Here is a 15,311-nt window from a genome sequence, read left to right on the forward strand (position 1 = left end):
CACAAGTTTTTAGTAGGGGAATTAGGCTTCGCTGGCGCCCTTCGCTTCGTTTGGGCTTGCTCTTCCACGAAGCCGGATTCAATGGGAGGTGCTCGAACATGAAAGCGGTAGTGTCAATACTGTCGAACTTGGTGTGAAATAAGCATTGTATATTTCTTGCTGTGCTATGCCGTTCCACACCTTCCTCAGCACTGCAAGAACACGTGCATGTCGTGATTGCGAAAACAAGTCACTGCATTCATTAACAACGTGCGGGCGCATGCGTGCACTGTAAAGCCGAAGGGAAAAGTTGTCCAATTACCATTAAGTGTCTTGCGCCTACCATTCCCAGCCACAAGCAACTTGCCGAGAGTACCGCGTGTCGTCAATTTCTCGTCCTTTGCCACTGAGAACTTCAGACATATTAGCCCTAAATGCTGCACATAGCATGGTAATAAGAACTTACAAACGAGATGGACATGGCCCAAAAATTCAAGCCCATCATTTGGTGTAATCCCGCATGCGGCGTTCTTTGTGTACTGGAAACTTGTTCCTCTTCATTTCCCCGGGCCCTTTAACCAATTTCGTGGTGGGATCAGGGTTTGACGCAAAAAGCTATGCATGCTTCGCTGGAGTATCATTCAGATCTTTTTTCCCTGCTAAAAAAATGGGCTACTAAACATGCGGAATGTTTGTTAGACGCGTAAAAAACTAGGACAAAAAGTGATACATCGATTTGAATTTTCTCTTTATTCTTTACTCATACAAGCATTAAATAGCGATTACTTCTTGGCTGTGTCCCATATTTTATTTTGTAACAATCAGTTACCCAGCAAAAAAAAATTTACTTACAGAAATGTAATAGTCAGTCTAATGCGCTCCATGCGTCATTAACCAGTGTTCGTGGGCAAAAATTTTCCACTTCAGTACCATGGATCTACATATATTGTATCGCCGCTAATGTTTCGCCAATTTATCTTTTTGCCTCGTTTCAGGAAAGCGGATGTGTCCGGGAGAAACAATGGCCACGGTCGAAATTTTTTTGTATCTGACAACAATCTTGCAGAAGTTCAACATTCTCCCTCAGGAAGGTTGCGACGTCAATCTTTCATCCGAAAGTACCGCTTTCAGGCTTGCGCAGAGGCAGAAGCTTCGTTTTTTGCCTCGTTGATATCTACGAACAAACATTTTGAGCCACGTATACGTATATATGTCTAATATTTGGCTCAGAAATTGTCGCTATCACAAACTACTCAATATATAAGAGTGTCTCACCGTTCTCTGGCGTTCAGCAGAAAAGGCAACTAGTGCACGCGCTAACGTCAAGACCGCCACCTTTGAACTTTTACAAGAAACGGCTAGTAAAAAATGATGGCCTCCGAGATTCGGCAGCGCGCCGCGAGCACCATCTTGAAAGCCACGTCAACAGCGCATAGCGCACAGCTTCTTTTAATGACCGATAGATGGACGCCCACTGTCAGTTCTTGTAGTTATTCGCAGGCGCAGTGCTCGCAGACAACCGCCCGGCGGCATTGCCAAATTGTACTAGGAATTTAATTTCTATTTACCTTCAGGTATGGCACGTGATAATGATGGGAGAAAAAGCGGCACTCCACATTTCATCGAATATATTAAACCAATGTACACCCGCACTAAGGAAGTACCGCACGCAAGGCAAAAGTCGCGTCCACTGCGTGCCCTACCTTTTGTCGATTCTAGCCGCCAGAATTTGTTTCATTTGTCTCAAACAATTGTTTGATATGAAACAAATAACAATCTTCTTAGTTAATTCTTAATGACTGAAACACAAAATAGAAGAACTTTAGCAGTGTTCGCATCAACTGTGACTAACGAGCTAAATTTGGCGTAATTTGTTGCATAAAGCTCGAAACTATACACTTGAAATAAAGAATGCATATCACAGCGCTTTGTTGCGTCCCTGCAGCTTACTTTTCTGCCCACTTCGAACCTCACGCGAGTGGTTTCATCCTAAATAAGGATCCACCCAATATACTGGACGGCTCAATAAATATGTTTTCTTTCTCTCGCTCTCTTACAGTTACTCTAACAGTTTTGAAACTTCAGATGTGTGATGAGAGCAACATCTTGACTGCGCGAAACTTGGAATTCGAAAATACTTACCGGCGTTCCGTACATATTTAGCCGCGGAACTGACCGATTACACAGTTTCCAACAATCTGGTTTGCCAAGTGTTCGCCGCAAATGCGAAAGAGTCAGGAGGGGGGTGAAAGAAACGCAATAACTAACAGGGTCAACGTGCGCGCCTGGGAGAGGGAAGGCTCGTCGCTCAGGGTACTGCCCTACCTGCTCGAGAGCGTTCAATCTGGTTATTCAAAACTGCGCACGGCGGCGTATATTTAGACGCACACGGAGATGGAGAACGGCAGCCACACCGGCCACCTGGAGGTAGGTGCGATAGCAGTGCATTTATCTCGGTGGCGCGTCGCGCCGTTTGAGATTAAACGAGAAGCTAGAGTTTTACAGAGTGTGAAAGAACAGTTTCCCACGGAGCCGGATAGTGGGGCATGTGCCGAGAAATTTCTGCTCTGTCTGTTACTACCTTTTTTTAAGAGTGAAGAGCAAAAGACGGATATATGCGCAACACGTGGCTTGTAAAAAAATCGTAAGTAGTTGGCGACTTTTGCATTTTCAAAGCAGCGAAATCACGAGTTGTTTTCATGTCAAGTAATCGTAGCAGGTTCCTTTGTGATCAGCTTAATTTATCCCCGATACCGAGCCCCACGCATTCCTCACCGCGGTCACGTGATCACAAATGCCTCTGGTGTTTAACACACTCCAATAAATCTTTACAGAGAGATTTTATGTATGTGGGAATAAAAAGATTTAAAAGATTTTATGGGAATAACAAGATGAGATAGAGCGAGGGGAGGGGGAGTAAAGCCGCGGTGAGCTCGCGCACGCAAGCGGAGGGCCTGGGCGAGTCAAAGGCGTTCAATAGGCCAGTCGGCCTCAAGAACGCTTTTCACAAGTACCCTATACTAGTCAGGATGCAAAATAACGCACGCTTTAATGATGCACTAAGCAAAAACAAGCTATTCGCCCCTAATGCATAGCACAAATGAGGACGGCGAGTGTTGACAAGGGGCTAAAGCACGCCTCACAAAGTGCGACACCGTCAAAGGACATATATTGAGTTGTGCGTCTATTACATCGAGAGCTGTTCTGCAGGTTCTGCCTCACGTGCCAAAGCGCCTCAATAAGGAACAAATATAAAGTATGTTGCAAAAGTGCCAGGACCACCATTTTCGAGGCCAGGACATCCCAACTATATCGCTGCCGTCATCCGTGGCTCTGTGCCGGCGAATTCCGAATGCATATATCGTCAACACATGCGATACGCTGCTGTTAAATAAAGCATAAAAATAATGGTATTCACTAGGCTGGGATCAAGCACCTGGTCGTTTCAGTTAAAGACTTGCGGACAAGTCGACCCACATGGGTGCAGGTAATAACATGTGCTCTGCCTAACTAATAAGCAATTAACTAAGCGCGGACCCTGTTCGGCAATGATGATACCACCTCCCCACCCTTGTGGTCCAGCGCCAAGCCCTAATGGGCTTGTGCATTTCGCCGCTATTATCAGAGGAAAACTGAATGTTCGCAAACAACCCACCCCGGAAGAAAAAGAGTAACCGGACTCTAGGGTTCTCAGCGCGGTATCACAGTGGAAAAATACATTTCAAGTCCTCTGTGACAGCTTGAGGGAATGTTCAAGAAAATAATAGGAACTTTCCTTTTTCAAGTGTTGATTTTTATTGTTTAGACTCTACAGAATATTTTATTATTTCCCTAATCATGCACCATTTCATTTATTGGTTTCCCGCACATCAGGGACAGATAGAAGGTTCTCCGCCCAACCTCAACGAGTCGGCTCACGGGGCTGCGCGTGAACTTGCCCACCGCGCTACCCCCGACCAATCGGAAGACGGCTCCCCAGAGAACAGGGACACGCCATCCACCTACAATGAGATTACTAAACACTACTATCTCAGCCGTAGAACCTACTTCTTTTGTGAACTTAAACTGTGCTAGGGACGAGACACCGAGGAATGCTGCCTCTTCGAACTATGCGCATACATAACCGCGTGACCATAGAACGCTCCTTCGCTAAGCCCCTATCTACACCGAAAAATCATGCTCTTTCTTGAAAAGATACACTGAAAGTTCACTGACGCACCTATCTGGGCCATGTCTTGCTATCAAGGACGCTTCCAAGATTTCACGTGCCCTTTGGTCCTTTGCTCGCCCTAATACCTTCGTTTTGTCAAACATCGGCTTGCACTTCATCACACATGACCTACAATGAACTGGCAGGTGCTTGCAGCTGCCATCCTTTAATTCATTAAACGATTGTTAATACATCTTCTGGTTTGCCCTTGAACAATCCATAGGTCAGCGGAAACTCATACACCACTTCTGTTCTACATGGTACATACGTGCGTCTGTGTCTTATGCTGCATCTATCGCTCGCGGGTTTATCTATGTTAGAAAGGGTGCATAAACGCGACAATTTGCAGGGCCCAGAAAAAAATCACATCAACACCGAATTTTCCAGCCACCCTTTTCATCCCATGTGAAACCTTATGGACATATGGCATTACTTCAAACTTTCGCCTCTCTTTCCTCCTAACTCAACCCCAGTGTTGGTGGTATGGTGGCATATGGCCTTCAACAGCAACTCAGATATGGCCTGTAGTAGGGCCTGCGGAAATCTTGCATTATGGAGTCATTTCGCCTGAAAGGAAAAACTCGCTTGGACCTTATGGTGATATGACTTGGCGAGAGATGACCTCAAGCATGGCACCGCAGTGCCCGTTTTGACTAGCTTAGAGTGACGTGAACCGAACGGCAGAAGTGCCTTACTTGAACAAGGCGAGTGCCTCCAACATAGGGGATACTTATCATCAAAGAACAGCCTTACGTCTAAAAACTGCTATGAAGTATTCTCGGAAAATTCAAACGAGAAATTCAACTTGGTGGCAGCGGATTTTAAATACTGAAGTATTTCGCTACCTCTTCAAGGTCATCGTCAGAATTAGTATTTAACAGGATTAAAAAGTCGTTCACGCATCTGGAAACACCAGCTATGCAGTCGTCAGTAAGTATCCGCGGCACCAAGCAATGTAATTCGACTAAAAAGATCTCGGTGAGCACCGGTGCAACACCTAATCCAATACATATACCTCACCTTTGTATATAAAATTAATCATGAAAACTCACGATGGTTGAGCTAACGTACACTGCCAACAACTTTAGGAACCCCCTACGGAGACACCACTCGCATTTTGGAACGCTACCACACCCGAACGTTCAGTGCAATCGCGAACCGCCTGGAACAGGTCCTCGACGGACATGATGATTGCGGATGAGAAGACGGAAGTACCAGGCCCATGTAATGTGTGCGTCAGACAAACAGGTGCACTGGTAGGCACCGGTCAGTTTCCGTCCGATATGTTTCAAGCTTCTGCACCGCTAGCAGCCTACGCCATGACCCTTCAGGAAGACCTCATATGCCAGTGAGCTCACTGCTTTTTCAGAAGGTGCAGTCGCGCAAAATTCTCTTACGGCACAGAGTTAATAACGGGCGTTCGCAGAATGCACAGCTGCTAATCAAACAACTTTCTCATTATTTTTCCCCCTTCGCACGCAAACAGAAATCATCTCGGAACATTCTAACTTACCAGTTTGAAACTTCGCGGCAAGGCTGGCTGCGTTGTTTTAGGTCACATTCCTGAATGCACGTCAAACATGGCAGTGTTTGCTTCTAGTAATGTGCCCTCACTGTCACTGTCTAGAGAATCGCTGTCAAAACGACGTGACTAAAAAGTAAAGCTACAGTCCTCTGTTTATCTTTGCCGCTAAAGAGCGGTCTGTGACAGAACATTCGAACAAGAAAAACAAAAACAGAACTTTCCCCGCTATATTCAAGGACCTCGTAAGAACTCTGGGATTGCGAGACAAGACACAGCGGAACGTGTGTGGGTGAGAGAGAAAAAAAAGGGCACATAGGTCGGTATGAGCTAGAGTTTGCTTTGGCCTACTGCCCTGCGCTAAGAAAAGGCCGCATGGTTAGAGAGTGGTGATGAGTGAGGTTACGGCGTCCAGTGGATAAAGGCATGCAGATAATACAGAACATTGAACGTTCGCTATGTCATAAGAAGAGGAGAGATATATCCTTATTTTCTACTTGGTGTTTCAAATACTGGCATCAATGTGCAAATGTTCTGCGACATTGGTTGTTGGTCTAAAATATTGGTAGAGATATGAAGCAGGTGAGGGTGGTAGGGGATGAGAACACTATTATATGTATAATTCGTCTATTTACCGACATGCATCAATCACCCACGTAGTGTCATCTCTTGTTTCACACCTTCCACTGTTCCAGATCACAGTCATATTCGTTGGGTCTGTCGTTATCTATTTTACAGAATAACCAAAGGTTTTTAGCGGTTATTTCTTATATTACAGCAACGCTATAAGCCCCTAGGGGGTCGGCGTTTTTCGTATCCACCTGTGAACAAAATATATCATCATGAGCAATCTTTCATCACCCCCCCTCCCCCCTAAGCAAGCAAAAATGAAATGACTCGTTCCCCCCGTAATGCAGAGGCTACAAGTACTCAACAAAGTGAAGCGAACAGTGCATACAATTATTGCAATCACGCTTACAACGTACAAAACGGCGTACGTGTCAACAAAGAGCAAGGTCAAAGCAGGCATTCTAACCTTCATTAAAGTAGTGCATACCCCCCTCAGCATTTGTAGTGATGGTTTTGCAACAGCTTCCTTGGACGTGCACTTTCGCAGACCTGGATGGCGAGTCAGCATTTTCCTACACGAAACCGATATTTGCGCTTTATTTCTTTAACAGTTATACGGTCACTCGAGGTGCATTTACGCCGCCGGCACCGCGCTCGGCGTTGCCACTGTCGTGCTATCCCGCTGTCGACTGCACATGCGCAGCTCGCGCATCGGGTTTTCGGTATTTAGAAACGCAAAGTGCATCTGGCTGAAAAAAAAACGCAGAAAAAAATTGCGGATCCGACGCTCTGCGGGAGTCTATGTAAGCGAAGCTTCGTCTGCTGTTTACGTTCATTGACGTTATTTTTGACGGCATACGACAGTCGTGACGTGACGTGATATGTTACCTTGCCTACTCCGCTTGTGTTTGTTGTTCTTGCTCCGCTAGACGCTTCACGTGAGCCTTCGTTTCTCGGCACTAAGTGCGCACTTCGGCGCTTTTCTGGGTTGTAGCGTTGTAGCTCAAAAGACCGCCTCCTTTCTCTCTCTATCCCCTCTCTAACATTTTCCCCACCTCCACCCTCCACTGTCGTTGTTGTTGCGGGTGAGCACAGAGACAAGCGCCGCAGCTCCCCCACTGCATATGGGGTGGTCACGTCTAGTTACGGCGTCCAGAGGGCATTGTGCACATGCGACGCGGCGTAAATGTTAACACGTACTTCTCTCGTCGTCTTTCCTTTGTGCCACACTCCTGTCATGCACTAACGCGATAGCGTTAAGGGCCCCGTGTCGCAGAAAATCCGGTGCCGGCGCCGCGGCCGTCTCTTGGCAAACAATCACTCTGAATCACAACCGTGCAGGACCTCCACGTGGTGCATACCTTGTCTTACATTCTTAACAATGTTATTCCTCGGAATTTTCAGAGTGACAGCTCATAATAAGCAAATGTCATGAAATAAAACACTGACAGCGCATGCCTTTTAAATTTCTGTAACACGGCCACGTATCAACCACGCCCCGACTCGGCTGGCGTTAATGCGTGTGTCTCAAGCACGTCCCGACGTTAACGGCGTGCAGGACCACAACAGCAGCAGCAGCAGCAGCAGCAGCAGCAGCGGGAAAGTCGAAGAAAGAGATTAAGAAAGCTTCGATTTAAATGCCAAGTTAAGTGGACACACCATCCCGTTTCCCTCAATCAGCTTGGTCGTGGAACCAGAGCAGCCTTCGGCCTTCCGCTGCTGGCATGAGTCTTGTGCGTACGCACACTATAACCGCACTAGAGTTCCTGCTTCGCTGCTGTGCATATGCACTATGGTCTGAGTGGCTAACGTTGACGATTTCCCGTCGGTTTCATTTCGGGCGCCATCGCGTTGAGACGTGCGGACGCCACTGGCGGCGCTCTTCGTCGAGACAGCGTAGTATCGCCTCTGCGCTGCCATCGAGGCACCCTAAGCCTAGCGTCGTGAGTCACCTGGTAGCTGCCAGGGCGATGTTTCTTCTGGCTAGCAGCAGTTGCCTTGCGTACTGTGTCGCGCCAACGTGTCACTGACGCACATATCTAGAACCCCGTCCGAGGAGCTCAAGCGCAACTGTAAACCTTGCTTGCGCTGTCAATGCTTCGCCATTCGTGCGGAACTACCGAATTTATTTGAGATACCCGTTAATTTCAGCTACTAACTACTTTCGTTTCCATTTTACAGCGTTCTGTGCCATTAAATTGCTTAACTTGTACGTTGCGAACGAATATCACTCATGCTGTTTGATCGGTACACTTACCGTGATGATTCGCAGCAATTGTTCATTACAGACAGTGTAAAAATGTTTACATTGGAAGGTCTATCTAAGTGCCCTAACTGCTTGTTTACTCGTAAACTGTTCTCGCAAATGCCTGTAAAATATGGTTAAGAAACCGTAGCAACGTACATTCGTATGCGGAACTTCTCCAAATGCCCATCATATATATATATGAATAGAGCGACTGATTCTCACAAGCTACCTTCAACAAAACAAAAGGCAACAATAAACTCGGCATTCTAAGACAAACTTACCATCGACATTTTTGTTTATTTTGTTGTTTTTCTTACTCTTATCTTCTACGCCTTCGCGTACTTCCTGTTAGTAATTCTTCGCCTTCTGCACAGGTCATTTTAACGTCCCTGTTAACAGTTGGGACTGGCATTGCGACTCTAGCACTGGTCGCCTTCCTGTGGTCGCGCTATCGCTGTAAGAACACCGGCCGCATTCCGCTGCCTCCTGGACCAAGGGGAGTGCCTTTGCTTGGCTATCTACCATTTCTCAGAGGACAGCAGCACAAAGCTTTCAGGGATATTGCAGACAAGTATGGTCCTGTCTTCAGGTATGAATGATGACCAAGCATTCTTTTTAGCCAACATTGCCATTATCAGCGTAGGTGTCATTTATTCTCACTTGAGCATATACCGGGCGTTTCACAATTCGTTCTAAATTCCTTTAATATGGGTAAAGTAAAGTAAAAAAATGGGGGCTTCTTGATTGCTTTTGCCACAGAGGCATACGTTTGAAAATGAATCGAGGCTGTATGCACGCATTTATTTATTCAGATTAGAATAATTAACTGTTTTTCGCCGTGATAGACAGACGATTGACAGTAAAGGGAAAAGCTGGAACATCGTCATTGAGTTCTCATAACCATGTCCAGAAATGCAAAATGTTGTCGCTGATAATATTACATGTTAATAAATTTCGACCAACCTAGTAAAGAAATTGTCCCCGTCAGCGAACCTCAGACGAGTATCTTTATTAGGCCGCGAACTAGCTCGCTGCATGCTCGCCTGACGGTGATACCCAAGTATCCACGTCCCCCAAGGGCGTCGAATAATGGCGCGACAGGTACGAGCGTCAGCCATTCAGTTTCGCTTTTCTGTGCGAAACTGGTGGAAGCGGCCCGCTTAGTGATTAATTATCACTACTTGTAGGACCAAATAAAGTTTTCCTTCCTTCCTTCCTTCCTCGGATGGCGCGTTTCAGTTCTTCCACTGGTACCAAACATATGATTTTTTTTGTTAAAGAGCTTAAGTAATTTAATTTGCGTGATAGTTCGTCTATGTTTAAATAGAGTCATAGGCGAAGCGTTTTAATATCTCTAGGGGGGGGGGGGGAGGGGGGGGGGGAGGTGCTAGGACCCGATATATCTATGTATATATTTCTTGCACTTGAACAAACTTCGTGTGATCTCGAAGAATTGATCGCTGAAGTGACGGCGTTATATGAGTAAATACAAGACCTCATAGTAGACGACAGTTCTATTTCACAGCCTGAATCCTTTCGGTGGTGTAATCTTTACCGTGTAATTGTCGTGTGCTTGGCTGTCACTAATACTGCTTCGCCCTTCCGGCGAAACTCTCTTTCATTTTATGTGAGTCCGAGTATAAGCGCTGCTGGCCACGACTGCTGTTGATTCTGATTTCGTGTGAATCCGACTTGGCCTCATTGCGGTTACTGAGTTAATTATGCAGTGTTCCCCAACTATCATGCACCAAGACTTTAAAAAAAGCAGCTGCGTTACTCGAAGAAAACCTAGTGCATATTGTTTCCAGTACAGTGGAGTAGTCACCAGGAACTATTTCATTAATGAGATTTAATTTCGTAATTTCAACTATATCTAACTTGAGAAGTGGTGTCGTAATTATTAAAGCCTCAATGAGGCATTTGTAGGCACCCCCAAATGATATCGAAATGCGATGTTTTCAGCGACGTAATAAATGGCACACATTTTTTCCCCGACTGGCAAAGGAACCTCACGAAATATGAAAACTACCACTTGAGTGCGCTCCCACCCGCATCATAAAGCAGCGCCCTCACATAAGCTGATTGAAAACAACTGCACTGTCTGTCGCAAACCCGAAGAGACAGCGCATCACCTTGATAATGGTACGGAAGGAGCACCAACAGCAGATTTCGCGGCTTCGCAGCCATTCCTTCCTCTTATTTCTACGTCACACTTATTATCCGTCCCTCCAGGCCGACTGATCACATTTATAACAAAAGCCCCTTCATAACGCGGCCGAAGCGCCACTCTGACCATGCACAAAATGCGAGAATGTAATAGGCATAGAATGTTTCAAAATCCCGGCTTTAGTCGCACCGCATCAAAAGAGTGCACGCGAAGCTACAGTCCGCGCCGGATCTTCCTTCGGACCAAAGCCAAAATAAAATGACCGATTTATTTTTCATGAAAGTGTATCATCATCATCAGCAGCAGCAGCAGCAGCAGCAGCAGCAGCCTGGTTACGCCCACTGCAGGGCAAAGGCCTCTCCCATACTTCTCCAACAACCCCGGTCATGTACTAATTGTGGTCATGTTGTCTCTGCAAACTTGTTAATCTCATCCGCCCACCTAACTTTCTGCCGCCCTCTGCTACGCTTCCCTTCCCTTGGAATCCATTCTGTAACTCTTAATGACCATCGGTTATCTTCCCTCCTCATTACGTGTCCTGCCCATGGCCATTTCTTTTTCTTGATTTCAACTAAGATATCATTAACTCGCGTTTGTTTCCTCACCCAATCTGCTCTTTTCTTATCCCTTAACGTTGTACCCATCATTCTTCTTTCCATAGCTCGTTGCGTCGTCCTCAGTTTAAGTAGAACCCTTTTCGTAAGCCTCCAGGTTTCTGCCCCGTACGTGAGTAATGGTAAGACACAGCTGTTATACACTTTTCTCGTGAGGGATAGTGGCAACCTGCTGTTCATGATTTCAGAATGCCTGCTAAACGCAACCCAGCCCAGTCTTATTCTTCTGGTTATTTCGGTCTCATGATCCGGATCTGTGGTCATTACCTGCCCTAAGTAGATGTATTTTCTACCTACCTATTTTCTACCTATCGTAAACTGCTGTTCTCTTCTGGGGCTGTTAAACATTACTTTAGTTTTCTGCAGATTAATTTTTAGACCCACCCTTCGGCTTTTCCTCTCCAGGTCAGTGAGCATGCATTGCAGTTGGTCCCCTGAGTTACTAAGCAAGGCAATATCATCAGCGAATCGCAAGTTACTAAGGTATTCTCCATTAATTCTTATCCCCAATTCTCCCCAATCCAGGTCTCTGAATACCTCCTGTAAACACGCTGTAAATAGCATTGGAGAGATCATATCTCCCTGCCTGACGCGTTTCTTTATTGGGATTTTGTTGCTTTCTTTCTGGAGGACTACGGTGGCTGTGGAGCCGCTACAGATATCTTTCAGTATTTTTACATACGGCTCGTCTACACCCCGATTTCGCAATGCATCCATGACTGCTGAGGTTTCGACTGAATCAAACGCTTTCTCGTAATCAATGAAAGCTATATATAAAGATTGGTTATATTCCGCACATGTTTCTATCACCTGATTGATAGTGTGAATATGGTCTATTGTTGAGTAGCCTTTACGGAATCCTGCCTGGTCCTTTGGTTGACGGAAGTCTAAGGTGTTCCTGATTCTATTTGCGATTACCTTAGTAAATACTTTGTAGGCAATGGACAGTAAGCTGATCGATCTATAATTTTTCAAGTCCTTGGAGTCCCCTTTTGTATGGATTAGGATTATGTTAGCGTTTTTCCAAGATTCCGGTACGTTCGAAGTCATGAGGCATTGCGTATACAGGGTGGCCAGTTTCTCTAGAGCAATCTGCCCACCATCCTTCAATAAATCTGCTGTTACCTGATCCTCCCCAGCGGCCTGCCCCCTTTGCATAGCTCCCAAGGCTTTCTTTACTTCTTTCGGCGTTACCTGTGGAACTCCTCAGCCACTTGAACTATCTCATCCATATTAGTAATCATATTGCCGGCTTTGTCTCTTAACGCATACAACTGATTCTTGCCAATTCCTAGTTTCTTCTTCACTGCTTTTAGGCTTCCTCCGTTCCTGAGAGCATGTGCAATTCTATCCATACTATACATCCTTATGTCAGCTGTCTTACGCTTGTTGATTAACTTCGAAAGTTCTGCCAGTTCTATTCTAGATGTAGGGTTAGAGGCTTTCATTCATTGGCGTTTCTTGATGAGATCTTTCGTCTCCTGCGATAGCTTACTGGTATCCTGTCTAGCGGAGTTACCACCGCTAAGAAAGTGCATACGTGCTGCAAAACCAGGTTCGTGTCGAAAAGTAAAAGCGAAGTAAACAGACAGGGAAGCGACCAACGTGCAGAAAGAAAGGCAGAGCCGATGCATTAAAGAAAGTGAATATACCTCTTCTATATGAGCCGAATTGGCATTCCGGATGTCAGCACTAAAAAAAAAGGAAAGACCATCAGATTTCAGTGTGTCCCTATTATCTATGAATTTATAAGCTCCGTTGAACACCAGCTGCTGCCTAGAGGACATGTTCGAATAGGTCTCCTTCTCCAGCTACGCAGTACTGAGTCCGCTTTATCACATATCCAGTGGCTTTCTTGATGACCGGCGCTGTAATTCGACAGCAGACATCCGTTATCCTTGCCTTGATTTAATCTGATGTACCGAGCCACCGGGGCGCCGCGGTTGGGGCTGACAGGGGACCGGATGGTTGGCTACAGGGATATTACTAATCATTACAGATTGGGAAGGGTGCGTTTTCCTCCCGCACACCCATCACTTAATAAGCAGCAGGCGGTGGCATGGCGCCTCCTTCAAACAAATACATATCCGAACCCGGTGTCTTACAATCATTATTACCCAGACCAATATTCGGCCAATTGTAAACTTTGTCAAGAAAGGGCGGACCTGGATCACATTATCTGGGCCTGCCCTCGGGCGCCACGACAGGGCCGAAAAATTCAGGATCGGAAGCAGTGGGAGACCGTGTTGTCCAGCTCGGCCCCCGAAGACCAACTTTTGGCTGTCCAGCAGGCCGAGGATGCCGCTAGAGCTCAAGGGCTTCTGGCCGCCATCTAGGCGGGGTTGGCCCCCCCACGAATCTGCCGGCTATATAAATAAAAGTTATTTCTCTCTCTCTCCGTGCTAATCGTGTAAGCACGATCTTTCACATAAACTCAAAGAAAGAAATCGAGTGGAGAGAGGTCAGGTGACCTAGCCGGCCAATTTACAGGCCCGTGTCTTCCAATCTATTGCGCATGAAAAGTCGCATCCAGCGAGTTTCGTAATCGGCTACTGCTGTGTGCTGACGCCCCATTTTGCTGATACTACAGAAGTGGAAAATGTGACTGCGGGACTTCGCGGAGAAACTCATTCACAACTCCTTCAAGGATTTCGTTCACGTAACGCTGTCCAGTCAGTGTGTGATCGAAGAAGATGGGACCAATTATAGCAACGGCGTAAATTCCGAACACATTGAACGACCGCTGGTACTGACCGTTGCGCTCTACCCATTGTGGATTGGATTCCCTCTAATAGTGAGCATTATGCAAATTTACCTAGGCGTTTTTGCGAAAATTGGCTGTGCACATGACGTTGCTCAAAAAGTCCGGTGACTCAGTGGCTTTTATGAGGACGCAATTCAAGAAATCTAGATGATTCTACAGGTCCCTACCTTCCAAGCATTGGTGCTGGTTAAGGTGGTACGGGGGAAAGGCCGTCGTTTAGAATCCTTCTAACTGATTAATTGAAAATTGGTACCTGGGCGGCCACGTCCGGCACGCCAGCATGAGGGTTTGAGGCCATAAATGCTACAGCATCCGTGCGCACGCTAAGACTCAAAGATGGAGTCCCCCGCAGATGTTTCTTGAAGCAGCCGGTTTGACTCAGGTTTTCATAATTTCTGATGATAGTCGATGCGTTTGATCTGCCACCACACCTCCATGGCTGATATATATTTGCGGCCTTCCTCTTGTTGCGATTTGCAGATCCAAAGGCAAGGATCGTGTTTACCTTCTGCTCATTAGAGAAAGGTACGGCGACTGGGACGAAACAAAACGCACCTTTAAACCTTTGGAGTGACGTTGTCAATTCGCTTTTGTGGTGATAGGCTCTATGGGGAAGAAAAACACACCCGTGCACTTTATCTACGCTAAGACAACAGCTATCACAGCCTGTTTCCAACTAACACCAAGAAAGCGCGACGTGTTACTTCGGCCGGAGCGCAGCAGATAAGGCACTAACTCGATGACGATGTTTTTCTTTATTTCCTTTATTTCGTTCTGGAAAACTCAGAGGCCTTTTCGAGGGTGCTGCTTTATTATCCGGGAGAGAGCGCAATTACGTGGTATTCTCCATATTGCGCGGGGTTAATTTATCAGTCGAAAAAAATTTTGTACGCAATTAGTACGTCGCTGAAGATACCACAGTTGGATGTCCCTTGGCTGTGCCTACAAACGCCTCATTGACACTTTGATAATTATGATAGTACGTATAGAATTAGATCATTAATCACAATTACCTAATGAAATCTCCGTAACGAAAAAATTACTGGCAGATACTCCACTCTACTGGAAACAATATGCACTAAATTTTCTTCAAGTAACGCATTGCCTTTTTCTAAATCTTTGTGCATGATACTTAATTCGGACACCCTGTATATATTTATGACATTTGTATGCAAGTGACCGATGTTTCCATCCCTAATAAATGATGTAAATTATCAGAATTTTTTTTCGTGAGTCG

The 15,311-nt window shown here is 45.9% G+C and overlaps 2 protein-coding genes and 1 long non-coding RNA gene across 4 annotated transcripts in view; 2 read left to right on the forward strand and 1 right to left on the reverse strand.

The window, feature by feature from the left end:
• Positions 1 to 1,709, forward strand: part of LOC135903909 (uncharacterized) — a 38,798-nt gene extending 37,089 nt beyond the window's left edge. The window contains exon 18 of the mRNA XM_070534861.1: positions 975 to 1,709. Coding sequence (XP_070390962.1) covers positions 975 to 1,150 — 176 coding nt within the window. The 3' untranslated portion in view covers positions 1,151 to 1,709. The remainder of the gene's footprint in view (positions 1 to 974) is intronic.
• The window catches only part of LOC135903894 (uncharacterized), a 224,876-nt gene that overhangs the window by 57,211 nt on the left and 152,354 nt on the right, over positions 1 to 15,311 (reverse strand). The gene's annotated exons all lie outside the window — the stretch shown is intronic.
• The window catches only part of LOC135903892 (cytochrome P450 2A9-like), a 30,713-nt gene continuing 17,715 nt past the window's right edge, over positions 2,314 to 15,311 (forward strand). For both annotated transcript variants that reach the window (XM_065434339.1, XM_065434340.1), the window contains exons 1-2: positions 2,314 to 2,406; positions 8,904 to 9,118. In XM_065434339.1, the coding sequence (XP_065290411.1) occupies positions 2,374 to 2,406; positions 8,904 to 9,118 (248 nt within the window). In that variant the 5' untranslated portion in view covers positions 2,314 to 2,373. The remainder of the gene's footprint in view (positions 2,407 to 8,903; positions 9,119 to 15,311) is intronic.

This window comes from Dermacentor albipictus, chromosome 3 (assembly GCF_038994185.2).
Source record: "Dermacentor albipictus isolate Rhodes 1998 colony chromosome 3, USDA_Dalb.pri_finalv2, whole genome shotgun sequence".
NCBI classification, from domain to species: domain Eukaryota; kingdom Metazoa; phylum Arthropoda; class Arachnida; order Ixodida; family Ixodidae; genus Dermacentor; species Dermacentor albipictus.